The following is a 27,646-nucleotide window of genomic DNA, read 5'->3' as shown; positions in this document are numbered from 1 at the left end:
ACCTTTGCAAAATGATTTCTAATTCCATATACAATTGCTAATCTTTAACTCTCATTTTTCAAGTAAGGAGAGAAATAAAAAATGTTCTCTTTATTTTCTTTTATTGACCTGCAAGTCTGTAACCGAAAGAGAAAGCCCAATTAGTTATAGCCCAGCCTAGGAATACAGACACAATACGCCAATACATTGTCCCGATTCGTACGGGTAAACGGACTACGAATACGAGGTCGTCTCAATTTGGAAATGGGATTGGGAGGAAAATGGGGGACGATAGCGGCGGTGGTGGGGATAGCGGTGGCGGTGAGGGCTCTGAGCAAGCAGTATGGGTGGGAGGTGGACAAGGACGCTGCTTTTGATTGGTTTAAGCAAATGTCTGATCGGCTGGGATGCTGGGCGATCCCGGCCTATATTGGCCTACACACCGTCACACTTGCGCTTTGCCTGCCCTATGCCGTCTTCTTCGAGGCCGGCGCCTCTTTCCTCTTCGGATTCTTCCCTGCCGTCTTATGCGTCTTTGCCGCCAAGCTCCTTGGCGCCTCCCTCTCTTTCTGGATCGGCAGGTACGCCTCCCTCTCTCTCTCTCACAAGTTTTTCTCTTGTTCAAAATTTCACTTTGAAGCTTAATGCAAAGTCCTTGATTTTTGTTTGCTCTTCATTGAATTTTTCAAATTTATTCAGTGATTTCGGTCATGTATACGTTGATTGTTGTTTCTGTGAACTGCCAAACCCTTCACATTTCTCAAGAGATCAGAGGGGAAGAACAAGTTTATTTAAGAGAAACCTCTAAATTGAGGATTATGAAGTTATGGAATTCTATACTGTACTCTGTTTTGTGTATCAGGGAAATGACTTTGTATAAAATGAACATAATTGTGGATTTAATAACTACAAAATTTTGCTTTCAGAAGAAGAAAAGCCATAACTAATTAACTAATTAAGTCACTAATTTTTCCAATAAGTTGTTTCCTAGTTCAGTAATATTGTTACCCCCATCAGAGTAAAACAATATTTAAAAAACTCACATATGGGTACAATGCTCTAGATAGTAGCGCTGTAGTGGACTACAAAGACAAACAGAGCTTACCCTCCCTTCTGCCTTACCACCAAAACATCAAGACCTCTGCTTTACTCCTTTGCTTGATCATCTTTCCGGCTGGTAGTCCATATAGCTTTTCTGGAAAGTGTGTTGATGCAAATCCTACTATCCCAGGATAATTCCCAGATTTTTCTTGTGTATAAAATCTTATTCTAGTGGCATGTCAGTATTCCTCCAAAACCCTAGTCCCAGGCTCCCAGGTGCATTGGAACTCTGAAATCTTCTCAGGGTGTGTTTGGTTGGTGGGTTTTGCACATAGGAATGGGTATGAAAGTGATTATTGTTGTTTGGTTGATAAATTTTTAGAACATTACTATGGGTTTCGAATACCCCATCAATTGAAAAACCCATACCCAAATAAAATAAGGGTTTCATTCCCTTATTCATTCTCAAGCACTACTATTAGTAACCATTCCCATTCCACCCTACTACCAAACATGTTAAATACTTTCACCAAAACCCATTACCATTACCAAGTATTTGATACCCATTCCAATTCCGATTCCTATGTGCGAACCAAACACACCCTCATTTTGCATTCTTGTCAAACATAATACAACAACAGTTAAACTCTTCTTGAGTCTTATGCCACCAATAATGTTGTGCTGTGGAAGAAACCTTAGATGGCAAATAACTTGGAGACCTCAAAATGATGGTGGGAGAGAATCGTAAATGCATGGCAATAGTTATCTACTTATCTCTCTAAGGGAAATTTCATGAATTGCATTTCTTTAGAGCATGAATATATATCTGATGTGCCACACCGTTCACGAAGAGTGCCAAAGGAAAATCCTAAATAACAGGTATGCATGAATTGGTCCTGGTCGTGCATGCTATCACGTAGGAGTTGGAGAGCATTTTTATTTGTATTTTCCTTCAAATAATGTAGTTTGTGCAGTGGCGTAGTTTATGCTATTTGCTAGGGAATGACGTTAGTCTTTGATGTATATAAACGCCTGAAGCGGAAGTGAATAAAATCATCTGATTCTTCTTGAAAACCCTTCCTTAACAAGCAAGTCCAGAATGGTCTATAAACAACAGGAGTAATTTATTTGAATCAAGCACACTCCCAAACTTCCATTGGAGACCATCCATCCAGGGCCGATGGCATCAACGTAGAAAATTTCCTGCCTTGCTTGATAAAATAAATGCATGATCAAAGCGGTGAAAATTGTTAACTTGTATGTTAGATTCTATTTTGTTTCACAGCACAAAGGCATAATGTTTTCCTTGTTTACCTAACGGAATATGAAATTGTTGTGTTCTAGTATTAAGGAAAGAAAATAAATCTTTTTCGTTTAGCAATCATGGTTACAAAACTCGCCCCCCTAGGCGCCTAGGCGCTAGGCGGCACCAAGCCTTGCCGGTTTTGGGTGTAGGCGGCCATTCCTTGGCCGGCCGCCTAGGCGGCCAACTCGGCTAAGTCGTCCGATTTCGTCTGATTTTGTCTGATTTTGACCGATTTTGTTTGATGTCGTCTTTCCTTAATTATTGATTTTAATATTATTATGATTATGATGTTATGACTTATAAATTATTATTATTTCATTTATTTGGCCGTTTATTTGATTGAATGTTGAAAACAACCTCATTGAAATTGTCAAACGGCAAGCCTACCACTATTTATTTTATTTTTTTTGGCGCCCGCCTAGCGTCGCCTAGATTCTGCCTAGGCGCTGGCCGGGTCCGTCTAGTGCCTAGCGCCTACTGCAACCTTGTTAGCAATAAAATAACACCCTCTGACTCTTAACCCCAGCTTTCTCTGAGCAATTAAAAAAAAAATCTCTTATTTATTTTCTTAATGCTGAATTGCAATGGATGTGTCGATGCATTCACAGAAGGATTTTTTTTTTTTTTTTTTTTGGCGGTGGGGGTGGGCACTGGGAATTGGTTGAGTTGATAAAGATTTTTTACTTCACTCGAACTTCAATTTCAATTTCTAGAATTCCGTCTCTGTGGGCAATCTGTAAGTTCAGGCCGTTTGGTTGGAAGGAGGGAATTAGGGTAGGAAAGGAATTTCAATTTCTTCCAACCAAACAACCTGTGGAAGTTCTTTTCGAGACTGGTGGTATGTCTTGGCCCTGGAGACTCCTAACGCTTTTCATTCTATGTGTGTGTTTACATTGTTCATCCTAGTTACAGATGATGCCCTAGGATTCCTAGGTCAGAAGTTCTTTTACAGTTTTACATTACAGCGGCCAATTAGGAACCCAATATAGTTTCACTATAAGTTACTTCGAAATTTGACATTGATACTGTTGCTTCCTCAGGCTTTTGTTCAAGAGTTCTAGCTCCGCTATGAACTGGGCCCACAGCAACAAATACTTTAATGTGCTTTCTAGGGGAGTTGAGCGGGATGGATGGAGGTTCGTTCTTCTTGCCCGCTTCTCACCTATACCCTCGTACATTATCAACTATGCACTAGCGGCAACGAGAGTCAGGTTCCTTTTGGATTTTCTTCTGCCTACGGCAGTTGGCTGCCTGCCTATGATCTTGCAGAACACGTCAATTGGTAGTCTTGCCGGTGCTGCTATGGCTTCTGCATCTGGGTCACGAAAATCTCAGGTCTGGTCTTATATCTTCCCGGTTCTTGGTATCTTTTCCAGCATCCTCATTTCCTTGCGGGTTAAAAAGTACTCCAAGGATATCGCTGCTGATGAAGGCATTTCAAGCGAGGATAAGGATGATGTTAAATCTGTTCAGTCTAGTAAAACAACAGCTAGTAGAGAAGCAAGCAAAGTCACACATAGAGGCAAGAGATGAGCCTTTCACCCTTCCAAGTTTCCACATTGCCAATCATTTTGTGTTTTAATATTTCAAATTAGATGATTTCTGCAGACTAGTTAAAACCACTTCTTATTTCAAGGAAATTAGCAACCGAGACTATCCTATTTTCATTTCCTCTTTTTTTTTTTTTTTTTTTCTTTTTTTTTTTTGGGGGGGGGGGGGGGGGGGGGGGGGGGCGTCATTTCACAATGTTGTGTGTGGAATATATTGAGAGTAGGAATACATGAATAAAAAGAATGTGTCATTCATATATATATTTTTTTTTAAAGGCCATTAATAACAAAAACAAAAATGTTAGTTCGAAATGCTAAAAAATAAAAATAAATAACTTAGCAACTTAGGGCTAATGGTAAGCAGAATGTTGGCCCTTCATCACACTTCTAAGAGTGGCGAAAGAAGATGTGTAGATCTGAATTAAACATTTTGTGGCTGATTACAACTTATTTTGAACAAAAAGGTTTAAATTTATTTTGTGATTTTTTTTTTCTTTTCGGGGTGATGTGGAAAATTGACAATCACTACATGATAAGTAATTCAAGTAAAATGGTAACAACCACTTAATTGAGCATAAAGAATGTTATATTAAGTGTGATTTGGTAATTCAAGTAAAATGGTAACAACCACTTAATTGAGCATAAAGAATGTTATATTGAGTGTGATTTTTATCAATTTACATTTAAATATCTTTTAATTATAACTATAGGCTTCAAGTTCGAATTATGAAATTGAGAATGCAACTACTTTAAAACCCATGAAAGCATATTTTGTAATATTTGAAGTCCTACCCAACAAGAACATGATTAGTCTCAGTGTATAATTGTAATTAACTTGTTGATAAAACATATGATTAGACTAAAAATAAACATCTTGCAAATACAATATGATGTATACTTCACAATACACTCATATAAGCCCACAAAAGAAACATTACCATCATCAACTTCTCATGATTTGGAAGAGTTTGTAGTGAATTAACACTTCTATCTCAAACTTTAGCATTTTGGAGAAAAATAAAACATTCAAAACTTTAGAGGGTCCAAGTGATATTTCATAATAAACAGGGGGCTTTAGAAAAAAGCCTTTCTCATAAGACAAGTAGACGACAACAATTTGACGATTTTTACACGCCACCAAACCTAGGGTTTCCCACCTCTGCGATTCTATCGTAATCCATTCATCTATTCATATATACTCCGTAATAAATTATATGCGCGATTGTTTGTCTGCAGAGAGAAACCATGAAAGTTAATCATCCAATTGAAGTGGCGAAAACGGTGTTGGAGGTGGCCGACGTGGCATGGGCCGCCGTGGAATGCTGTCACCACTACCACCACGATGGTCACAAGGAGGCGCCGCCGCTGCCGTCAATTCAGACGAACAAAGTAGAAGAAGATTTGGAGGCTTTGCGATCCGAAAACCAACGCCTAAGGCAACTGCTCGAACAAAATCTGAATATTCTACAGCCTATTTCGCAATCTCCTAAATTATTGCAGGATTGCCCATCCGATGTATGTACATTATGATAATGATAGAAAATAAATGAAGGTTTTGTTGATAAGAAGAGCATAATTTTTACATTTGTTTAGTTTCATCCTAAAGGAAAAAAAAGGAAAAAAGGAAAATTAACTCGTTTAGTAAAATATTTGTTTTTTCCTTTCTAATTTGAGTTGCATTTTCTTAATTGGACAATTTTCAGCTCCATGATAAGCTGCTTTCTGCCGTTGATTCTGCGAACTTTTTGAAACAACTGGAATCTCTGCATCCAAATTCGGCACCTGGTGCTGTTTGTAAATTTCCGTTCCAGGAGGCATCAGGTTGAGATCTAAGTTTTGCTTCGTATTTCCTTTTAACTAATTCTGGAATATTAACAGGTGACAGTGGCTGGAATTATGTTCTTTAGCTTTTATGATTTTTGAAGCCATAATCTTAATTGTTTAGATGTGGACATGGAAACAGCTGAAGTTCTGATTAAAATTGACCATGAAGAGCCAAGTTGGTGGGTCTGGGTAACTGATGATATGGTCCCGAGCAATGTTGAGGAAAGGAGCGGAATTGATAATGATAATTATGTGATTGTTAATGAGGAACAGGTTGTAGATGCAGTTGCGAACTTCATGGCTAGATGTGTTTTGTCCAACCCAAAAGCTCAGGTGATTCAAAACATCTCCTTGATTTCCTCCAGGGATAACTGGTCTATAGTGAAATATTTCTTATCGTGTTGGTGTTTTGTTATTGCAGAACATGAGTCCCCAGCAGCTGCAGAAGTGTAAGTGTTTGCATTTTGGTGTTTCTTTTAAAGTGACTTAATTACTCCACTAGAGTTTGTAATGTAACATAGATAATGTAGGGCTTGAGTGTTTTTACCTAGTGGTGCCATTCACCTTTATGTACCAGTACCACATGAAAAAAACTATGGGGCCATTTAACACTTTTTCAAGACTCAACATGGATAGCTAGCTCCAACACATTCAATAGTCCATCACCATATCCCAGCAATGTCACTGATTTGAGAGCAAGCAGTGCTTCACTAGATCTGCTTGTCTGCTCTTGAAAATGTTACTCCGTAGATTAGCCTTGGTGAGTGTATGACCAGAAGCCAAATGGTGTAATGGCAGTTATTTGCCAGCACAGAGCAGCCAGGGAATGAGGATATGGGAGTGCAGGGAGAGGGGGAAGGAGGGTGTTGGAGAAGGGTCTATGTTTTCGTAGGTAATTAGTACCATAGCAGCATTAATGGAATGTGTATCACCCCTGTTCATGAATATTATTTGCTGGCTTGCTTAGTCTGCTCATTCACTAAATTCTGATGGATATTCTTGAGGTCTATAAAACAGTTGAATAAATGAGCTGATTTGAGATTACTTGAGTGGGGTTGGGCGTTGCTTGTGATCTATTAGTAGAGCTGTTCATGTTGCATTTTTGAAACATAGAGGCTATATCTTCTCTTGGAGCGCACTATTTTTATTCATGCAATCTTGTAATCACTAATCCCATGGCTTGAACTTGAAATTGCAGCCTTGAAAAGAGGACTGGGGGGCATGAACAAGTTGGAGACGGCGTTCAACATTTGGCACGCAGGGAAGTTGTTTTATGCCCTCTCTACATGGGGACTTGCTCTGGCAGGGTAAGGTTTTGACTTTCTGAAGCTAAAATTCTCGTCTCCAATTCCTTTGGTTAAAATTCACACTTAGATTCAGATGTCAGACAATGTCTTATGTCTCTAAGACTTGCTTGAATCCCCTTTGAAAATTCGAGAATTTTCAAATATGTTAACCATGTTTTCTTGAAATTAGCATACACACTCCAAACACCATTTCCTTCATAACTAGAAGGATAATACTGAGGCAGGGGACTCATGTATGCTTACTGTTGCTTTTTCGCAGGTTGTACAGCACTCGCTCAGTTCTGAAACTTGCTGCTAAGGGGGTACATACAACCAGCAAAGTGGTTATGAGAGCCCTTTGAGCAAACAAATTGGTATGTGTGCAAGTGTACAGTACGATATGTCATTTAAACTCCCTTGTAAATACTATCAAGATTGTTCTTTCCTCAGAAATGGGTTCCTACTCCAGATGATTGTAATTTGTTATTTGTTAATGACAATTGGTGTTGTGACTGCAATTTGAAGATAGTTGTGTCCAAATTTCCCATCTTTGTATAATTGCAATCTGTGGTCCCTGGCAATTTGAAATAGAAGTGTTATTAATGGCTTTGAAACCTTGTTTTCCCAAGGATTGACCAATAGTGGTAAGGGGTACAGTGAGATTGTCACAAATTATGTAATGTTCCTGGAGCAGGTTGGTTACATTTGCTCTACACCTTGCGGCCAGCTGACTGCCAATCACAGATATTGGGGACCTAATTTTCTTTTCATGTATCACTACAATTATGGCGCTTAGAACATATACAGAGTAGTTGTTCTTTTCTCTTTGAAAGAGCTGATCTTTCTAAAGAAGAAAGAAGAAAGAGATGATCCTACTACTGTTAAAAAAAAAAAAAAGAGTATAATGTCATGTTAAGATATGAATACTAAATTTATTGTGATTTATAAAATAAATGTTTGTTTTTAATATCAATAAATATGCACATGCTTATTGATAGTTTTTGGATTGTAAGAGCATCCACAAGACCACAATAACTGATCTCCGTTGCGATTTTTTATAAAAAAAATAATAATAAAATAAACATTGTTAGGTGCGCTGGTCAGTGTGCCTGCGCCCGCTAGGTGCACTCGTTGCCTTCACCCTGAGGGTGCGAGACTATGAATTTCCTTTCGTGGGGCCCATATTTCTGCAATAATCTCATTCTTGCATCCCCAAAAGATAATAGTTGATGTGTGTGCGAGATTTGAAAAATGATTATGTGCGAGTTATTTGAAAAATAATTATCCTGCAAAGTTAAGCATAATGTTAGACAAAATTGAGATGGCCAGACGGGTCCATAGAGTTGAGCATAATTTTATTTATAAATTTATATTTAAATAAATAAAATAGATAAAAAAAATAATTAAAATATAGTGGGTTAAATGGTGGGTGCACACAAAACTGAGAAAAAATTTAAAACTGATGTAGAGAAGAGTTTTTTATGATTGAGTAAAATAGTTGAGGATGGAGTGGATACTGTGATCCACAAATAACTCATAAAAAATCTCAAGTGATAAAGTTGCTCCCTTTCTTCTCTCTCTTATATTCTCTCTCGCCAAATGTGCATGCACTGTTTCAATATCTCCAAAAGATCAAACACACCCCATAATTGAGTTATTCAAGTGAGGAATGTAAAGGAAGGAATTGGTATTGAACTCGAAAAGCCAAGTTGTGGGTACCATTTTGGCTCTTACAAGGTTATGTTGTAATAGGTACACATATTCTCTAGTCATAGTATTGAAATTGAAAAGTCCATTTTGGCAAAGGAATTACGGAACATGTCTACATAATAGGTGTAAATTGTAAAATAAAATTTTAAATTAACATTTCATTATTTACATAATACTCCGTAATTTTTTATTAATCATTTAAACATAAAATCTATTTTATTTATGTATAGAAAATTAAAACCCTATCATTTCTAAATCTCTTATGGGGGACTCTTAATCAACAATATCTATATCCTAATGTAAATTTATTTACTATACAAAAAAATGATATATAACTAAAATTCAGTATTTGGCCTATATCTGAAATGGATACCACCAAACTGAAAGTTGTGTGACTGTATCGACTTATCTTTTCATTCTCGCCCAAAACTGCAATAAGGTAAATGCCCTAGATTTTCCTCCATAAGTAATTTGGGCATAAAATAATTTGAGTATGACTTTCATATTAAATTTCCGCAGTTGGAAGAGTTGGGTATTTGGAAATTAAAAACTTTCCCTTATCGTATTCTCCCTTTTTTGGTGCTCTGCAAAACTCTGCTGGAAATAGTAGGAGTACAAGAATCAGAGGGAGTTTGAGCAGAAAGAAACACAGAACTCAATTAAGAAATCCGACACAAATGGGAGACGGCGGTAGAGGAGGTGGAAATTCGGGAAATAGGCCGGAGTGGCTGCAACAGTACGATCTTCTCGGGAAGATCGGGGAAGGAACGTACGGATTGGTGTTTCTGGCGAAGATCAAATCCAACGGCAACAAACCTATTGCAATCAAGAAGTTCAAGCAGTCCAAGGACGGAGACGGCGTCTCCCCCACCGCCATTCGCGAAATCATGGTTCCCTTGCCCCTCCTCTCTTCTTATTGCTGATAGTAATTTTGTGTTTGTGGAATTGCCAAGTTAAAATTAAAATTCTTACGTTTATTAATTTGAGTAGTTGATATGAAAGGAATTCAATTAACTTCTTACAGTTATGGGTGTATCTGTATCTTTTCGGAAATGAATGAAATTGTGTACAATTTCATGATTTATATTAAGATCTTGAAATTTAAAGTGAATGCAAGGGGTTTCTTTCCTTTCATTATCTTGTATAATTTGCTTCTTATTACCCTGAAATAGTTGATCAATGTTTCTCCCGATTGCCTTGGATGATCAGTTTCTGTTCTTCTGACTATTCATGGGAAAGAATTCATCTTGTTCCAGCAGACCTATGTTCTTGTAGTTTGACGTTGGTTATGGAGTATAATTTTTGTAGTCTTGTTACTCAGTATTTAATTTTTTTTAGTAGTCATTTGTGTAGAAGAGATTTTTTTTTTTTTTTTTTTTTTTTTTTCCAATTCATTTTAGTTGTACTGATGAAACCAAAATTATGCAGTTGCTCCGGGAGATAACCCATGAGAATGTTGTAAAACTGGTGAATGTACACATCAACTCTGCAGATATGTCGCTGTACCTTGCTTTTGACTATGCGGAGCATGACCTTTATGTAAGTATATGCCTTTTTTTTTTGAGTTCTGATACACATATTTTGTACAGTGTAAAATTGCAGTAGTAACATTTGCACTATTTCATTTTCTATGGCAAATCACCCAATTAAACACCACAGTATTGCACATTGGCTATCAACAAATTCTAAATGAGGCAATTTAGCCATTCATTTTAAAACATTAGTTTTATTACTAGGGTCCTAACTCCTAATCATAACAGAAAAATAGACAAAGGTCAGGTAGGAATATTCATTCCACTCCATGTTTTTCTCTTCCATTTGGGGTGGACTCTACTTGAATTAGATGGCTGCTTGATGGTTTTAAGTTTTAAATGGTTAAGGATTATCCTAAGCTCTGGTTATAATTTTTAAATGGTTAAGGATTATCCTAACCTCTGGTTAATAGTAGGAGCCTAGGAGGTTAGTTTGCTAAGTTAAAATGGAGAGTTTTTGAGGATGGCAAATTAGGAACTTCACTGGTCTGTTTATGGAGTTTGTTCTGAGTGAAGAACACCCTCTACTAGTCTACATTTCAATATCTACTTTTTGTTCTAGTTGCTATTTCTCTTTGAATCTTTGCTGCACCTTGAGCACTTGAGTGGGTTGCCAACAGTTGAATCTATTTTCTTGTCTCTGATATACAATCATGTGAAGAACCTATTGTATCATTGCATCAGAGTTGCTGTCTGGGTTGTTATTGAGCTCCTGTTGATTGTCTACATTATTTTTCACTTGTAAAATCAGCATTGTTTTGACACTAATGTTGGTAAATATTTCCTATAACTAAGAAATGTAGTTTCTTTACATGAGCTTTCTACAATGCACCATGTTGTTAAATGATACTGGAATAAAAAAGCTATTTTCCTATTAACTAAATCGCGCCTTTTTTTTTTTCCTCTGCAAAACATGTTTTGGTCATGACCCTAAAATCTCTGCTTTAGGAAATAATAAGACATCATCGAGACAAGGTCAACCAGCCAATCAATAACTACACCATTAAGTCCTTGTTGTGGCAGCTGCTTAACGGTTTGAATTATCTTCATAGGTAGTGCAAATTTATGATGCTCCTATGTTATGTTTATTCTTTATATCATACTAACTATTGAAGATATGAAACTTTGCTGCAGCAACTGGATTGTGCACAGAGATCTAAAGCCATCAAACATCTTGGTATGATTTAGACATTTCCGTCTGTATGTGGTATTTGTGCTACAGTTTTTATTTGCTTGTCTCTTTAACTTTTATTGCTACCTATAAATTCTGCTAAATGAACTTCAAAACCAGGTCATGGGTGAGGGAGAGGAGCAAGGAGTTGTAAAAATTGCTGATTTTGGTCTTGCAAGAATTTACCAGGCTCCTTTAAAGCCACTTGCTGACAATGGGGTAGGACAAATTTGCTAGTTTCCTGACCTTTACTTGTCAGGATCTTAATATGCATTTATTTATTAATTAAAATGTTTACATTTGTATGGTAACTATTATAAAATGTGTTAAGAAGAATTTAATCATATGAATAGCGTACTGAATTTCTTTCTGTATGAAACATTTTGTGTGTGTGTGTTGAATTTCAGAAAGGTGTTTGGAAGCTTAGTTTTCTTAAATCTTCTTTATTTTAGCTGAATATGTACCCCCATTAAAACCTTGTTTTGCAAATTTGTGCTGCTGTTCAAATGCTACTGACTTGTAACAATGTGATAGACTGATAGTATGGAAGGTTGGGCTTTGTGCATATACTAACCATTAGGTCAAGAGTTAAAGTCTTGAGAAAACAACATTTCTGGAAACAGATGTAAGTTGTATATACATTTCTTCCTCATGCTCTACATGATGCAGGAGGCCTTATGCATGAGCATGACCTTAATAATTTGATCATATAAGCCTTTTGCTATGTAGAGTACTAAATCACTAGGTACTAGGTAGTCATTCCTTCTGTCACCTTGAACCTAACTCATTTAACATAGAGAGCATGTCACCTTGAAGTGGTATACTGCATATTGAAGCTCAATAAAGAATTAGGCATTCTAGATCCTCTTATGGTTTCTGAGAATCACTTAAATGAAATAATTTGTCTTCATCTGCTGCTTGGAAAACACACAGAGCTTTTGTGTGCAACCTTAATAATTTGATCGCATAACTACATAAGCCTTTTGCTAAATCACTGTGCAGTCATGCCTTTCATCAACTTGAACCCAAATCAATTTACGTAGAAAGAATGCCACCATGAAGTGTTATACTGCATATTTATAACTTGATAAATAATGGGGCATTCTAGATCCTCTTTTGGTTTTCTGGATTAGTTAATTGAAATGATTTTGTTATCTGCCTGTCTTGATACCGCATACAGCTTTTGTGTTGAATTTTCACAACCATAGCTCCTTTATGGTTAAATCCATGCCTTGTAATTGTAGGCTGCACCTACCATCTAAATTTGACATGGCGAAACTGGATGCCTTGTATAAAATGAAACATAAATTGATTTTCTGCTATTTTCTTAGCTTCAAGTGTTTGAAATGATTCAATTTCTTTAGTGAGTATGAAAATTGCATAGGTTTCAAAAGAAATGGTCACAAATCCCTCCTTAACTCCTTACTTCCCATCTAAGTTATATATAAATTTAAACGCTATCTTCACTAGTTTGTGGCTTTGTGCTCTCTATGTTTTAAAGGGTCATAACTCATAAGTGGAACAATTAATTGCAGGTTGTAGTGACAATTTGGTATCGTGCTCCTGAGTTACTCCTTGGGGCAAAGCACTATACAAGTGCAGTTGGTATGAACTATCATCCTTTAGATTACATAGAAGGAGTTTATGTCTTTTTTCCTGATGAGGAGAATAATTCACTGTAATGGATTATTAGACATGTGGGCTGTTGGCTGCATTTTTGCGGAGCTTCTTACACTAAAGCCACTTTTTCAAGGGCAAGAAGTGAAAGGCCCACCTAACCCCTTTCAGGTATGATACTCTATCCTTTTTGTCTGTTTTTTGTTATGTACCTTTTGCTGAATACATTGTTTCTATTGAATATATTATAAGACGAGAAATATATGTTGTCCTTGATCGGCATATGGGTGTATCTTGAATTATCTTGATGTGGCTTGTTGGTTGTGCAGCTTGACCAACTTGACAAGATATTCAAAGTTCTAGGTAAATATCTTTTGAGATTCATTCCTCATTGTTTGTCAGAGAGCGAAACTAACGCAACCTTGCACTATTTATGGTATCAGGCCATCCCACACCAGAAAAGTGGCCAATGCTTGTTCACCTTCCACACTGGCAATCTGATCAGCAACACATTCAAGCACACAAATAGTAGGTGCCTTTGTACTTGGTTGCTATATGGTCTTAATATACCCATTTTAGTAATTTAAAAGCTTCGTTGGCTTCAGTTCATCTCATTTAAGATTCTTTTTCTTCTCTATACAGTGACAATCCTGCACTTAACAATGTTGTACACCTCTCTCCAAAAACTCCGGCATATGATCTCCTCTCTAAGATGCTTGAGTATGTGCCTCAGTCTTAAATCCAATTTTAGTTTAATTTCCTGTTTAAAATTTGATGTCTATGCACTTGTCGTAATGCTGCCAAGCGCACATTAAATTTCAAATTTCCTTTCACAGTTTTTTTTTTCCCCACTTAAAATATTATCACTTCTGAGACATAATGAAAGAGTGCCTTCATTAGCTCTTTCTCCCCACTGTTTCCTCTGCAACTAACTTGCAGTGTATAGTTAACATTTTACCTCTTTTGTTGATGGATTCTTAGAGCAATTGAAAATAAGCTCTACTTTGAAATCTTTCTGAATATTCTGAGGTGGTTGACCAATTCAATGTGGAGTTCTTATTGATGCTCCATGCTATGCATTCCTCAACCTCACTTGGAAGGAAATCTTATATTTCTCTGACCAAATCTAATTACTTTGCCCAAAAAAAAAAAAGAATCACTAGATGACATTGGTAAATTTTCTTAGTATCAATGGTGCCTACTTGGTGATTCAATTTGATTCCACTCTATTTTTCTTAGTTGTACATTCACAATGTTCTATGCCATTATGGAAATGTTGTTTATCCTTCTTTACCATTCCTCACTTTTTCTTTTAGATACTATTACTAATTACAATGTTTTATTGGCCCTGCTTTGTAACTGTAGATTTTAACTTCAAAAAAGTTGTATTTATCTCTTCTCGGATCTGCATCTGAGTATACTGTGAACTTTCTTTTATATCCTCAATCTCTATTCTTGTTCAATTAGGACACCTAAGATAGAATGGATAAGTTAATGTGTGCTTAAATAACTTTATAATATATTTCTGTTGTGGTTTGTATTTACATGGACTCACAGTTTTTCAATGACTGTATGTCTAGATATGATCCTCACAAGCGAATTACAGCAGCACAGGCTCTTGAGCACGAGTATGGATGGACTCCCTCTCCCTCTATTCTTTACATAGAAAAGGGGGTTATGTGGATATTATTTTGTTTTTATATTATGGAAATTTGCTTGTCGTGTATTTAAGTATTCACATTCATTTTCTTTCTGGCTTGTAGTTATTTTCGGTTGGAGCCTCTACCAGGCCGTAAGTAAGTACTTATTTTTTTGTCATTTGATATCCTTTTGTGTTTTTAGAATTCCATTCAGACACAGTTTAATATCCTCCCTTCTGTTCCACTCCTGAATTTTTCTGTATGCTTTGCCTTCACATTATTGCTTGTTTCAATTTTTTTTCACCATCTCCCTACCGACTTCACCAAATGTACATACAAAAGTTTTGCAATGTCTTAGTTCTTACCAAACTTGCTCTTGTTCCACTCTCTGTTAATTTTGAGAGTAATGAATGTAGTATTTGAGTAAATTGAGAGTGTTGAAAACCAAAGGGTTATGTCTGTCTATAGGTTGTCTGTTTATGAATAGGTGTTTAAATTTTAAATTAACTGGTATATATATATACATAGTTACATACTGTTTTTTTTTGGGTGAGAACATAGTTACATACTATGTTTCTTCATTAGAAACATAGAATCATACTAATATATTGTAATCTTTCAGTCTTATATACATTTTCCCATTCCTTGATTCTTCATCTCTGCTTCCGCCTAAGTCCTAACTGGCGGGTGGTTGTTATTCTCCACCTGCCAGGCCTTTAAATCTTTCAAATTCAACAGAGAGGTTAAAGAATACAAGGTTGGGGACCATCTTTACTCGGTCTTCTTCATGCCTTCTTTCTCGTTGCTCATCACCCCATTTTATTTAGTAGTCATCCCCTTTTATATGCCCATTCACTGCCTTTTATTTTTATTTTATGAACTATGTATACTTTCCCTTTCTTACCCCTCCCATAAGATAATATTATGTTATAAATAAATATTTCATTACAATGCCAGTGCACTTGTGCCCATGCAACCTGGAGAAAAAGTTGTCAACTATCCAACTCGACCAGTGGACACAAATACAGAGTTCGAAGGAACAAGCAATCTTCAACATCAGCCAGTGAGCACCAAACTTTTGTAATTGACTTGTTGATTACTTGATTCAAACTTACCAGGATCATTGACATTCATGATCTGTCTACTTTTTTTTCCCTGAAATCTTCTAGCTTAGTATCTTTTGACTTTGTCTAACAACATATAAGTGGTTGAAAGTTCTTGAATTTTTTCCTATGAATATCTGGATAATTTAAATATTTCTCCACCATCAAATTTTGGAGAAGGTATCATCTGGAGCTGCTGTTTCTGGTAACATGCAAGGCCATCATGTAATGAACACTAGATCTGTACCCCGGCCAATGCATGTGGTCAACATGCCACGAATGCAACCACAAGGCATGCCTCCTTATAATATGGCTTCTCAGGCTGGGATGGGTGGTGGGATTAACCCCAGCAACATGCCAATGCAGCGTGGTGTTGCTGCCCAAGCTCATCAACAACAGGTTTTTTATAATGAGCCAAATACTTCTATTACGTACTTTCAGTTGTGTCCCGTTATGGATGTATTCATTATATGATTCCAGATGAGAAGAAAGGACCAAGGAATGGGAATGACTGGATTCCCTCCCCAACAGAAAAGGCGCTTCTAAGGTAATCTTCTTTGTACTTCAAGAATTCTTGTGCATTTGTATGTGAGATTATCCTGTTATCAAGCTACCTAAATGAATTTGTTACTTTGAATAAGTGATGTTTTGCTAGTCATCGGCAAATATCTTTGGCCAAAATTAAGTACCATAACAGCAGTCTATATACTTATTTGGTAACCGCATTTCAAACTTAAATTAAATAGCGTAAATTAAATGAATAAGTGATCCATTGCGGGGCTTGTTAAGATTCAAGCAAAAACAAGATCCATAAGCTGCCACCAAGAAAAGGAACATCAAAATTAAAACAAATTCGAAAGCATGAACCCATCATTAAAAAACAAATCCTACAAAAAATGATGAAATCATAAGCCCAAAACAAACCAAAAGTCTGTAGAAGTGAATGAAGAGCTGTTATGCGTGGTTGAAAACTATACAACCATCATGTTGATAGCAGAAGTGACTTGGAGATAGAATACCTAAAAACATTAGCGTTTACTGCATTTCTCTGTTTTCATTTTCTAGTTTTCTAATTTTCCTTCTCCATTTCTCTAATTTTCTGATTTCATTTTACAAATTTAATTTTTAAATTAAAAAAATTCAATACGCTAATACTAAATGTGTAAAAGGTAACAAAAGTTAATAAAAGCATATTACTAAATAAATTACAACTATTTCAATTTAGGGGGGGGGGGGGGGGGGGGGGGGATGGAGGAGACTAATGTTGTGTACGCAAAGGAGAAAAAGGAAAGGGAATATGCAAAGAGGGATTACAATTAATTAATTACACTTTTAAAGTGCAAGTTATTTGCATATATATCTCACATTATCTAATTAATATGATTTTCTTAAAAATACTTTTGTACCTCATACCATCAAATTTCTAGAATCTCATCCTCTCAAAATTGTAAAAAAAATAAAAATTTAAAAAAATGTGATAATTGAAATTAAATTAAATGCACATGTCACATGCACGGTAATTCTTATCCAATAAAATGAGTAAAATAACAAATATTGCAACAAAAATATTTTTAAAAAATGGAAGAAACTTAATACGAACAAAATAATATTACAAAGAAAGAAAGAAGAACGGGGGGTCGGGGGGGGGGGGGGGGGGGGTGAGAAGGAAAAATTGTCCCCAGCACCCCAGGCAGGAACCGATCCGTCGGCCTCAGAGCACTGGTCATCCGTGTATTTCCATTTCTCCAAATGGAGAATGCTGATTTTGGATTCTCCAATTTGCTGGAGAAATGGAAGAATGGAGATAGAATTAAGGTTGGAAAATTGAATTTAGTAAAAAAGTTTGTGGCATTTTCCAATTTTCTAATTCTCCAATTTCCTAGTTTTCCAGAAATTCTCCAATTTTCCGCTTTGCTAAACAACCCCAACATTACTGTTCTTGTGCTCGAGTATACATACACAGTTGCTTCAGTAATTATCTCACAAACTAGCAATCTATAATGCATATAATGTGTGTATCAGGTAACTCCAGGAGTTCTTCCAAACACTTCAGTGAGCTTCCTATGCCCTCAATTTTAGGGTCAAAGGAGTAATCAATGAAGTGTCTGGAGGAACTCTAGGGGAAACCTGAAGAGCTGCGGTCCTTAACTCTTTATTGGTTCACTTGCTGAAGTGCTGAATTATCATGGTATTGTTATATATGCGATTTTGTGAATGTTTGTATCATGTGGTTGCCTGTACTTAGGCAAAAGCCTGAAGGTATAGAAGAGCAGCTGCTGTATCTAGACCGCCTAGCCGGCTGAACCGGCCGATTTCTTTATTTAATTTTTTTTTTAAGGATTTAGGGTAAAAAACTTTGCGAAGGCATAACTTTTGACTCGGTTGTTCATTTTGGACAATTTTTTTTTTCAAATCACGTATTTTTTCGAGATCTATACACCGCAAATTGCTGAAGGCGGTTTGGCCCTCTAATTTCTCCCAAAAATGCTTCTTTTGCTCTTAATTTTAATCTTTTATGTATTTAGATGGTTTCAACAATATTTTAAACTACTTTATAGCCACTTAAATAAATAGTTTGTAAGAAAAAATGATGAGAACCTTATGTTTTATTAGTGAATTTTGATAATTTTTAATTTTTCTTTTTTTACATTTAAAAAAAATTAAAAATAAAAATAAAAAATCGGCGCCTAGGGGCCGCCTAACGTGTTTTGCAACCTTGTTAATGTTTAATGTTTTTCCTTGCTCCAAGATGGACTATCTTTCAGACTTTCATTAATTCAGTATATCTGTTCTTCTGAATCTTGCACGTATATTGGATGCCTTATGTGCCTTAGCACAATAAAAGAGTCTGAGTCTCAATAGACACAATTTATGTCAGAACTGCAACTTTTATTTAACTTTTCTTGATACGTATATGTTTATAACTGTAATTATTCAAGCAACAGCATGGCATGATGTAGGAGTAAATATGAGATCCATTGTCACTCCATGTTTTTATCTTTTTATTTTTATGGAACTCATTATATTCCCTCCTATGCTAATATAATGTTGAAGGCAAAATATATTTGCTGTTCTTTCAGATCTGTTTGTTTCTTTCTAGACCATGCCAAAGCTGCACAAGTTTCTATACGTAGAATGTGTAAACTTACTGTTGAGACAATTTCATGTATAAAATATTGGCACTAAAAAAAGAAAAGAAAAGACAAATATTCATGCAGAAATGTGCTGAAGAAGAGACTTTGACTTGGTATTCAACCTCGAATACACCTGCCTTGATTAAGATCGCATATTAGTCTGCATAGGCAGAGGTCCCTTTTTCTCCTAATCTCCTTGTCAATTCTGTGGTTTTTTTATAACTTGCAATCTATGTGGACTTTTGTTGTTTTATTATTTTGACACTATGGGGAGTTGGAAGATTGAAGTTTTTCTTTTAAGTAGATTAGAGAATGGGGGAGGTTGAAGTGTTGAACTCACTGATCTTGGATCTAGGAGTCCTCACTACCACTAGAGCCAAGGGTTATTTACTGGTATTTTGGTTTGCAAATGCAGGTGGAAGGTTATTACACATTGTTAGCCTGAATTTTGAATGAGAGCCCGTGTTTGTACGCCCTACTTCCAAAGCAAGTTGGTCGACTTGGCTCCATTTCCGTCATGGCAACTCATAACAGCGATTCCTTCTTGCCCCAACGTGCTGCAGAGTTGCTTCACTGCATTGCGGAGATGCTCAATTGCTTGATCTATCGGTCCATTAGTGGCAGCAACGTACTTGTTTTGTATATAAACTGCACTCCTGTCATGGGTCTATATTACTTGTATGGTTCAAGAAATTGAACCATAGTCTCTGTAGGTTGAAACACTCCAATGAAGTTGATTCTGGTTTTGCAGCTTTACATCTTTGCACCCCCTCCCCCTCTTTCTCTCTCTCTTTAATATGTTTTTGTAGTATATAACTTGTATGGTTCAAGAAATTGATCCCAGTCTCTCTCCCTAGGTTGAAACATCTCAATGATATCACTTTTTGGTTTTGCTTTACATATTGGCCCTCCCCCTTACTCATATATTCATATTTCTAAAGTAATACTCCGTATTACATATATTTTTATTTTTTACTTTTTGCTGACATGATATATTCCACTGGATTTAGAAAAAAAATGGGGTATAATTTTTGTTTTTTTTTTTCTTTCTGCAATAAAATCATATTCCACTCGATTTAGAAAAAAAAAATGGTTATAATTTTTTTTTTTTCTTCAATAAAATCATGATCAGTGGGTCAGTATTCCTTATCGATTTTAGGATTTGAATTTGCCTTCAATACTCGGACAGTATCTGTTGGATTGACGTTGTTAGTTTTTTCTTTTGTTTAAAAAGAAAAAAGAAAAAAAAAACTAGGATTATATTGCCTATGATTTCTTAATTAATTCGGATTTTCAATTGTCGAAATTTGAAAATAAATACTTTGTTTAACTTTGAATAGTAAAATTTTACTGTAATTAGTCGATGAGATATGGGCTATGGCGCCATGGTAACTGGTAAATAATGGGTGAGAAAATATATATACAATCTTTTATGGAGTACATTGTACTCCGTCATTGTTTTTGAGGAGCGGAATTGAAAGAGATATGGTGGTTGCAGTAGCCGGAGCAGTGAGAGCAGGATTACTAGGGCAAGCTGCAGCTGCTTCTAGAAACACGGTCGTCTCCTTCAATCGCCGCCGGAAATGGTCTCCCGTAGTTTCCTACTGCTACTCTTCCCCTTCTTCTTCTTCGAGAAAATTGATATTATATTCAAAGCCCGGTTGCTGTTTGTGTGATGGCCTCAAAGAAAAGCTCGCCGCCGCTTTCTCCATCTCCGGCTCCGAATATGTGGTTGATTTAGAGGTGAGAGATATCACAACTAACCCCGAATGGGAGAAGGCCTACCAATTTGAGATTCCTGTATTGGCCAGACTCTGTCCTGATGGCACCGAGGTACTTTTTTGTTTTTGTTTTTACTTACCAAACGCCATTTCTGTATATGCATATGCTTAGCCTATCATTCTTTTGCTTGTAGAATTAGTTAAATAGCACTTAACTCTGTCATTGCTAGATAAGTGTGGTTACTTCAACTTGAGCCTTAGTCTGTGTTGATGTAAATATTTTTAGGATAAGGTAGAAGGCAGTTACTTTTCAAAGAAATAAATCAACCAAGAATGAGGATTTTGGTTCTTGAATTGAGGGGAATGGGGATGAGATAAGATAAAGTACAGAATGCTTGATGCAAAAAAATACTTACCAAGTCTAATTGGCAAATTAGAACTTAGGAGTTAGGACATTGGAGAATAAGTACTAGCATATATATGTTGTGATGGAATGTTTTTGTCTCCGTGATTTGTTCACTTTCTTCTGTAGTTATTCATTAAGACTTCCAAGTTCAGAACTGTTTTCAATTGGGAATCAGGTTCACATTGCACAACCTTTCTGTGCCAATTTTGATGTGTTTGCCTCAGACCTCGGTTAATCTAAGGGAGGCATCGACTCATGTTCATCTGTCTTGCTTTTCTCTGTTAATTCCTCTCTTCCACCTTCATTTAGCAAGCATGGAGTAATGCTTTTTCACTTTTATTGTTTGTTTAGGTTAACAATGTGACTAATTGAATGCCACTTCAATGATACTTAAATTCTTGACAACAAATTGATTTGATAGCTCCGGTATTGTTTATTCATGATGTTGAATAGCAATTTATAGTTACCAATTTAGACTACCAACAGTTTGAGATGACTGCATAAATATTGTATCACTTGACCATTGGATGCTTCTGAAACATATTTTACGTGATTCTTTTGTTAGGGTTACTTTATAGGTCTCATCTTTGATTTAAAATCTCCTCAAATCATTCTATCACAGGAAGTTCTTCCTAGATTATCTCCTCGGCTTGGAGTTGAGCTTGTTCGGAAGAAGATCACAGCTGCATTGGGTGAATAAATAAATTATTGAGGACTTGAATGCAGGCTGATGGGAGATTTGTTTTCATCTAGGGTATGTCTTATAGAATGAGTTTATATTTTCAATTTTATTTTGGTTACTTTTAATAGGTAACCATATATTGCAACTTCTTACTGTCCAATTTTAGGTCTTGTTACGTTTACGATTATTATACCATATATTGCAACTTCTTCTATGCAAGAACCAGACACTTTGTATTATTGCTATGGTTTTGGATACCTATTGACTTGAATATCCCCAACCCCAAGATAGTTCAGATTGATTACGCCAAACACAGCCACACAGTGACACAGATTACCTTTGTGAACTAACTTGCCCATATTCAATCAAGTATTTATCAGACATTATAAGTTATAACCTTAACATAATGGAGATGAAAATTTCTTGTAATTAGAATTCTAAAAAGAATTTGGTTTTCTAAAGCATACACTGAAACCTCACAAGTGCCAATTCCTTTCCCTGCAGCTTTGATGAAATATGACATGTGGTTACAAGCTCAGCCTATCAAAGGTGATAGTGTATATAATTGTATATGATACAGATTTAGTGGGGGGAAAAGGTGAAAATCAGCCTATGAGATTCTCTCTGAGGGAAAAGGTGGAGCGAAAGCTTGAACTTTAGATAAGCTTCTTCTTTTGAAAGAAGTTCTTCAAACGCCATATTTGCACAAGTGAAACAACTATACAGATACCAAGGGACATTATACTAAACCAAGCCACTCTCGCATTGGTTTTCTCACTCACCTCCCTCATCTCCGCTTCCCTGCACACACAATAGAGAACAGCTTGTCAGTACCATTCCCACACAACAATAGGTAATCTTTAAAAATATGGAGGGTGAATTTAGCCAGTAAAATATTCAAATGTACGGTCCACAGAAAGTCATGCCATCAACATTCATTTCTCACCTTGAATGTACATATGAAGAACCATTGGCATTTCAAGAATCACTCAGAACACTTTATGAATGAAAGCATAGATGAGAAAAAAAGGAGTAATTAGCAACACAAATTTTATCAGGTGCATAAATTCAGAAGTGAACATGTGTCCCAATTGATGGGGTTTAGGATGGGAACTGTGTACCTACCCAAATCCTTGGGACTTATCTCTATAGTATTTTGGGTTATCCCCATTACTATTGTTACATTTAAAGGCTAAACTGATACTATGATAAGGTGTTTGGTTTGCAAACAGATTAAGCAAAAAATAAAGATGGAGATAAATCTTTGACAAGTAGGACTGACAAAAACATCACAAAACAAGTAATAAAAGGTCATTCTTTACAACATTGGTGTACCAAACTTACCTCTCCTTCAGATAGTTCAAATTTTCATGGATGGCTTGAACCAATCCTTCAAGTTTCATCAACTCAATATTGACACCCTGAAGGAAAAGAAAGGTCATATATGAGCCAGAATATAGCATGAAATACACAACACACATGTATATATATGTGTGTGTGTGTGTCAGTGTGTGTGTGTGTTGTACAACAGTAGCATAATTAGTAACCCCCAACCCAATACCACCCAAGAAAGGAAGAGCTTTACTTCTAATTTCTCTTTCTTTGCAACTGATTCCCAATCCTTAGCAAAAATTCCTGTCTTCCAGTCAAGACCAACAGTTGCACCCTTACTCACTGGTAAATTCCCATCCATCCAGAAGCATGCCAGGTAGTTACCAGACTCCGTTGTTGTAAAGGCAAATTGACCATGTGTAACATTCTCTTGATGGTGGAGATTGTTCCCATATGGCGATGTCACCTATAGAGGATATGCAAAAGTAAAACTTAAAAAATTGAATTTTTGAGTGATGAGATGATTCATATTGCAAAGTTTAGGCTCTCTGTACAGCTTAACATAGAATATTGGAAATGAACTAAGGCTGAATATAAGCACTATGGAGTATCTGCATGACCCGAATGATTGTTAACCGTTCACTTCTCAACCACCTAAATTTCATTCAAGTTTGATCACATTAGATTTTGTCTCATGCACTACCATGACTTATTTGTTTATTAACTGCTGTTATTGAGTTTTTATTTTCATCAGGCTATCTCATAGAACAAAGAACCCAATACATTCATTTAGCAATTAAAAGCTCAAAAGTAGTTTAGATTCTTAAAATGTTGCCTCCAGGATTCTCAAAAAAGTAAATTAGAATCAATATTGAATCAAGGGTCGCAAGGTGAAGGGATTCTGTTTTGAAAATTGAAATTTCAGTCAGTGCAAGATTGAAATAGGGGTGTTGTGCCATTCAGGAAATATTGGGAAGTGATCAATTTTTCAATATTCAGATGGCTTATAGTATAGGTAGAGTCTGACCCGAGAGAGGGTCTCTGCATCTGGGAGTCGGTTCCTCCTAAGTGTGTCTCTCATCTTATTCATTAATCTATTTTCGTTTTTTTTTTTTTTTTCGCTCAAAAAATAGTATAGGAAGAGCATTTCTTTCAGGAAATATGTGCAAGCCAAACACCCATGCAATATCTAAAGCCTAAAACCTATTTATGTGTCCTTCAGGTTTATTCCTAGATCAGTGAATAAGGCTGCCCATGCCCTTGCACAGGTTGCCCGTTCGCAGATTGGTCCTAATATTTGGCTTTATTCAGTTCCTTCTTGTATTCAAGATTTGATTTAATAAAATTTCGTCCTTTGATTTTCAAAATAAAAAATAGAGATATAAAGAAATTTCTTCAGTTTCATGACTCAATGGAATGCCAATTTCTGATCAAGGTAATCTGGTTCCTGTTAGATGGGCTTTTAGGTATGTCTAAACACCAGTTTGACTGCTTCCTTAAACAATATATGACAAAGGTGACTAGAGTTGAACAGCATCAAATGCTTCTCTATCTAACAGATGAGCAACTATGAGTAGTGAATATATTAACAAACACAAAACTTAGAAATGGTATTTAAGTTTTCTCATGTGAAAGGAAATGCATTCTGTTCCTCCCATATTGTTATTGCAAATCTAAGTGACTACAACCCCTACTTAGCATAAGAATATTTGTAGAACTATTTAAACTAATTAACCTTTTTGATCGTGGTAAAATAGTTAGTCTATCAATCAATTTTGACTTATTTGACCACTATTAGTTATTTGACTTGGTTAAACAACCAATATGAGTGTTTGATTAATTAGCTTTTTGTAACGGCTTATTGCTCCAAAAAATTAAAATTCAAAAGGCTGTTCAAAACAACTTTTTCGATTAGTTTTTTCAAAAAGTCATTTTGTATGTAATCAGCTAACAACTCATTTACCAAACATCTTTCTACAATTAGTTAATGCTATCAACTAATCAAACTCACTAACTCAATCAGCTAACAACTATTTACCAAACACCCAACATTGGCCAAATTCATATTCTTCCCATAATACGGAGTATCAGATCAGATTTCAAATAAATTTCTCTTTTTTTTTTAATCTTTCATATGATTCTATCTTCAACTTACTTCTTTCCCCCTAAATCGATTTTCTCGGTGTACACAGAGTATAATAAACCATAGAAGTTCGAGAAACTACAGATAACGAGTTTGTCAACAATCCAATCCAAAGCAATTCAGTTTTTTTTTTTTTTAATACCTTGACGGAGAAGGTAGGGACTACTTTATGCTCCTCATCGCCGATGATGTAATAATCCGCCAAAACGACGACGTTGTTGTGGAGTTCCTCCGATACACACTTGGTTCCCGAACTCGGCAAGTCTAGCCACAGCGCTTCCCCGGTTGGCAGCACCGCCGCAGCAGACGCCAGCGCCAACAGCACCACCGCTTCCACCAAGTTCATCATCCTCTTTCCGATCAATATCTCTCTTCTCCTCTCAATATGCAGGTGAAATTGACTTCGGCGTTGAGATTAGGTGGCCAACCTTCTTTGAGTTCAATGCCAACAGTACAAACTACAAAGAGATCTCGTCTGATTAGGCCGTGGACTTTAAGACTATTTGCCTATTGGAAGAAGTGTAGCGATGCGCGTGTGAACAAACCCGATTTACGTGCGAGTGGGTTTGAAAGTATGAATTGGCAATATATTTGCCGCCTGCGCTGTCTTCCCATTGAATTGATTTTATTTTTATTTTATTTTTCAGAATAATAATAGTTTTTTTCGCTTTTATAATTTAATATTAGAGTTAATTACTGATTTGATCCCTCGTCTACGAAGATTTCACCATTTTGATCCTCGACTTTTAAAATTGACTAATTTCATCCTCAACTATGAAAACGTTAATCGAAATAGTCCTTAGTCTATTTTACTGTCAAACTAAAAGGGTAAAATAGAAAATTTCAATAGTCATTTTCTTTCCTAGCGTCCCCAACTTTGGATTGCTATGCTGATGGAGGACGTTAACGATGAACTGGGACCATGTCGAAGATGAAGAGATGATTTCTTCGAACCTAGAGGCCGGTTATCCTCCGGCGTCCCAGATAACTTGGAGTCATCAGGATCGAATGAGGATTTCGTGGATGCCTGTCTCTTGTTTAGCACCGTCGTCTACGCATCCGCTCGACCCTCCATCTCCCTCAACAATTCTGTCAACGGCGCCTAGGCGACGATCGTCGTTGCCACCAGACCTCACTCCGCCTTGAATGATAATGTGGATAGCCGAACCAGGTGACATGAAGAAGTAGCTGAAGCGCTGCTGCCGCCACCTCCAAGGCATGGGCTTGTTGAGCAACAATAGCCTCCAAAAGATCGCCAGTGCCAAGAAATTAAAACTTGAAATAGTAGTAACCACGATCGCTTTCTCTGTGTCATTTGTAGAGCAAATATTTGTGAAAATGCGAGCGTCAAGGCAAATTAGATAGGTTATAGAACCATCTGTCCCAATCCCATCCCCTTTCTCCTGAAACTGAAGCCGCTCAGGGCTCCTCCGGCAATCCGCCACACATTCCGCTTCCACCACAATCTCCGTCGTTTCCTCCACCTCGACCCCCCTTATCCGCCGCTCAAGGCTTCTCCGGCGATCCACTCTCATCTCCGCCACACCTTCCACTTCCACCACAATCCTCATCGTTTCCTCCACCTCGCGCTCCCCCTCCCCCCTCCTCTGCCGTAGCCTTGTCATTTTTCTTCCCTGTCTCTTTTTCGTCCTTGTTCATTATTCTTCTATAGGTCATCGACTGCACCTTACCTTTACGCAAAATTGAGGGCACGAAAAGGGACATCAAAGAAGACAAAGAAATGTAAATTACATTTCTATCCTTGTTTTTAACGTCTAACAAACGGTGGTTTGTGCCAAGGACTTGACACTATCCACATTAATGGTATAATGATTGTTAGCATATGGCTTCCAACAGAGTTTCGTCATCTTTTCAATACTGGCGAAACACTTCATGTTTTCCTCTGGCATAAATGCACGACATATTTCCTCTCAATTTTTTTGATCCACACAATCTTCCTTTGTATCTCCACTTCTCCGCCGTTGAACACTCTATTGTTTCACCACCTCCAGATCCACTATAATGTAAAAGATTATTTATTTAATTGATACTACGTAATATGTAGATGTTGAGAAATAATAGTAATGGATAATATGTTTAGAGACCTAAATATGATATATTAAGTAATTTTTTTACTATAATAATTTAAAAAGCACTATATATTTGTCAAACAAAATATTGTAAAAGTTGACATTTTCTAATAAAGTGACATTTTCTTGTTCATGGTCAGTATATAACATTTATACAAGACATTGTATCAAATATTTGTAATTTTCTTAAGTATATTTCATGAGTTAAAAAAAAAACAGTTTTATTAAAAGAATACAAAATATTAACAAATTTAGACTGTAGTATAGTGATTAAAACCTGTTTGAAAGATTGTACCCAAAAAACAACCTGTTTGAAAGATAAATAAAATTTTGAAAGTAGTCTTGTTCGGGAAAAATACTTATTTTTCCCTCTTACTGA

At 36.4% G+C, this 27,646-nt stretch overlaps 5 protein-coding genes across 8 annotated transcripts; 4 read left to right on the top strand and 1 right to left on the bottom strand.

The window, feature by feature from the left end:
• The first annotated feature begins 170 nt into the window (after positions 1–170).
• Positions 171–3,997, top strand: LOC109175496. The gene is made up of 2 exons (XM_019324762.1): positions 171–560; positions 3,367–3,997. Exons 1-2 carry the CDS (start codon positions 244–246, stop codon positions 3,857–3,859), a joined length of 810 nt encoding a protein of 269 aa, XP_019180307.1. The 5' UTR covers positions 171–243; the 3' UTR covers positions 3,860–3,997.
• A 987-nt stretch (positions 3,998–4,984) lies between these two features.
• On the top strand, positions 4,985–7,600 carry LOC109175495. Of its 2 annotated transcripts, none has more exons than XM_019324761.1 (6): positions 4,985–5,391; positions 5,580–5,697; positions 5,840–6,033; positions 6,122–6,149; positions 6,899–7,007; positions 7,267–7,600. In XM_019324761.1, the coding sequence occupies exons 1-6, from the start codon at positions 5,122–5,124 to the stop codon at positions 7,346–7,348; spliced, it is 801 nt and encodes a 266-aa protein (XP_019180306.1). In that variant the 5' UTR covers positions 4,985–5,121; the 3' UTR covers positions 7,349–7,600. The 2 variants fall into 2 exon arrangements, with proteins under 2 accessions (XP_019180306.1, XP_019180305.1); XM_019324760.1 differs by having other exon boundaries at positions 4,986–5,391; positions 5,822–6,033.
• Positions 7,601–9,056: 1,456 nt separating this feature from the next.
• Positions 9,057–19,791, top strand: LOC109175493 (cyclin-dependent kinase E-1). Of its 3 annotated transcripts, none has more exons than XM_019324753.1 (17): positions 9,057–9,135; positions 9,216–9,586; positions 10,125–10,235; positions 11,177–11,280; positions 11,363–11,405; positions 11,520–11,618; positions 12,935–13,004; positions 13,093–13,187; positions 13,346–13,379; positions 13,460–13,544; positions 13,659–13,736; positions 14,597–14,644; positions 14,780–14,812; positions 15,614–15,719; positions 15,940–16,158; positions 16,240–16,306; positions 19,309–19,791. In XM_019324753.1, the coding sequence occupies exons 2-16, from the start codon at positions 9,374–9,376 to the stop codon at positions 16,303–16,305; spliced, it is 1,404 nt and encodes a 467-aa protein (XP_019180298.1). In that variant the 5' UTR covers positions 9,057–9,135; positions 9,216–9,373; the 3' UTR covers position 16,306; positions 19,309–19,791. The 3 variants fall into 3 exon arrangements, with proteins under 3 accessions (XP_019180298.1, XP_019180297.1, XP_019180299.1); XM_019324752.1 differs by having other exon boundaries at positions 15,937–16,158; XM_019324754.1 differs by lacking the exons at positions 14,597–14,644; positions 14,780–14,812 and having other exon boundaries at positions 15,937–16,158.
• Positions 19,792–20,306: 515 nt separating this feature from the next.
• On the top strand, positions 20,307–21,825 carry LOC109175498. Its single transcript, XM_019324764.1, has 2 exons — positions 20,307–20,726; positions 21,643–21,825. The coding sequence occupies exons 1-2, from the start codon at positions 20,379–20,381 to the stop codon at positions 21,718–21,720; spliced, it is 426 nt and encodes a 141-aa protein (XP_019180309.1). The 5' UTR covers positions 20,307–20,378; the 3' UTR covers positions 21,721–21,825.
• Positions 21,826–22,109: 284 nt separating this feature from the next.
• Positions 22,110–25,714, bottom strand: LOC109175497 (transmembrane emp24 domain-containing protein p24delta3-like). Its single transcript, XM_019324763.1, has 4 exons — positions 25,320–25,714; positions 23,288–23,500; positions 23,047–23,123; positions 22,110–22,503 (listed from the first exon to the last, which is right to left on the bottom strand). The coding sequence occupies exons 1-4, from the start codon at positions 25,524–25,526 to the stop codon at positions 22,359–22,361; spliced, it is 642 nt and encodes a 213-aa protein (XP_019180308.1). The 5' UTR covers positions 25,527–25,714; the 3' UTR covers positions 22,110–22,358.
• Between the last annotated feature and the right edge of the window lie 1,932 nt (positions 25,715–27,646).

Source organism: Ipomoea nil, unplaced genomic scaffold, assembly GCF_001879475.1.
Source record: "Ipomoea nil cultivar Tokyo-kokei standard unplaced genomic scaffold, Asagao_1.1 scaffold0688, whole genome shotgun sequence".
Taxonomy (NCBI): domain Eukaryota; kingdom Viridiplantae; phylum Streptophyta; class Magnoliopsida; order Solanales; family Convolvulaceae; genus Ipomoea; species Ipomoea nil.
This window is presented reverse-complemented; position numbering and strand designations above follow the sequence as displayed.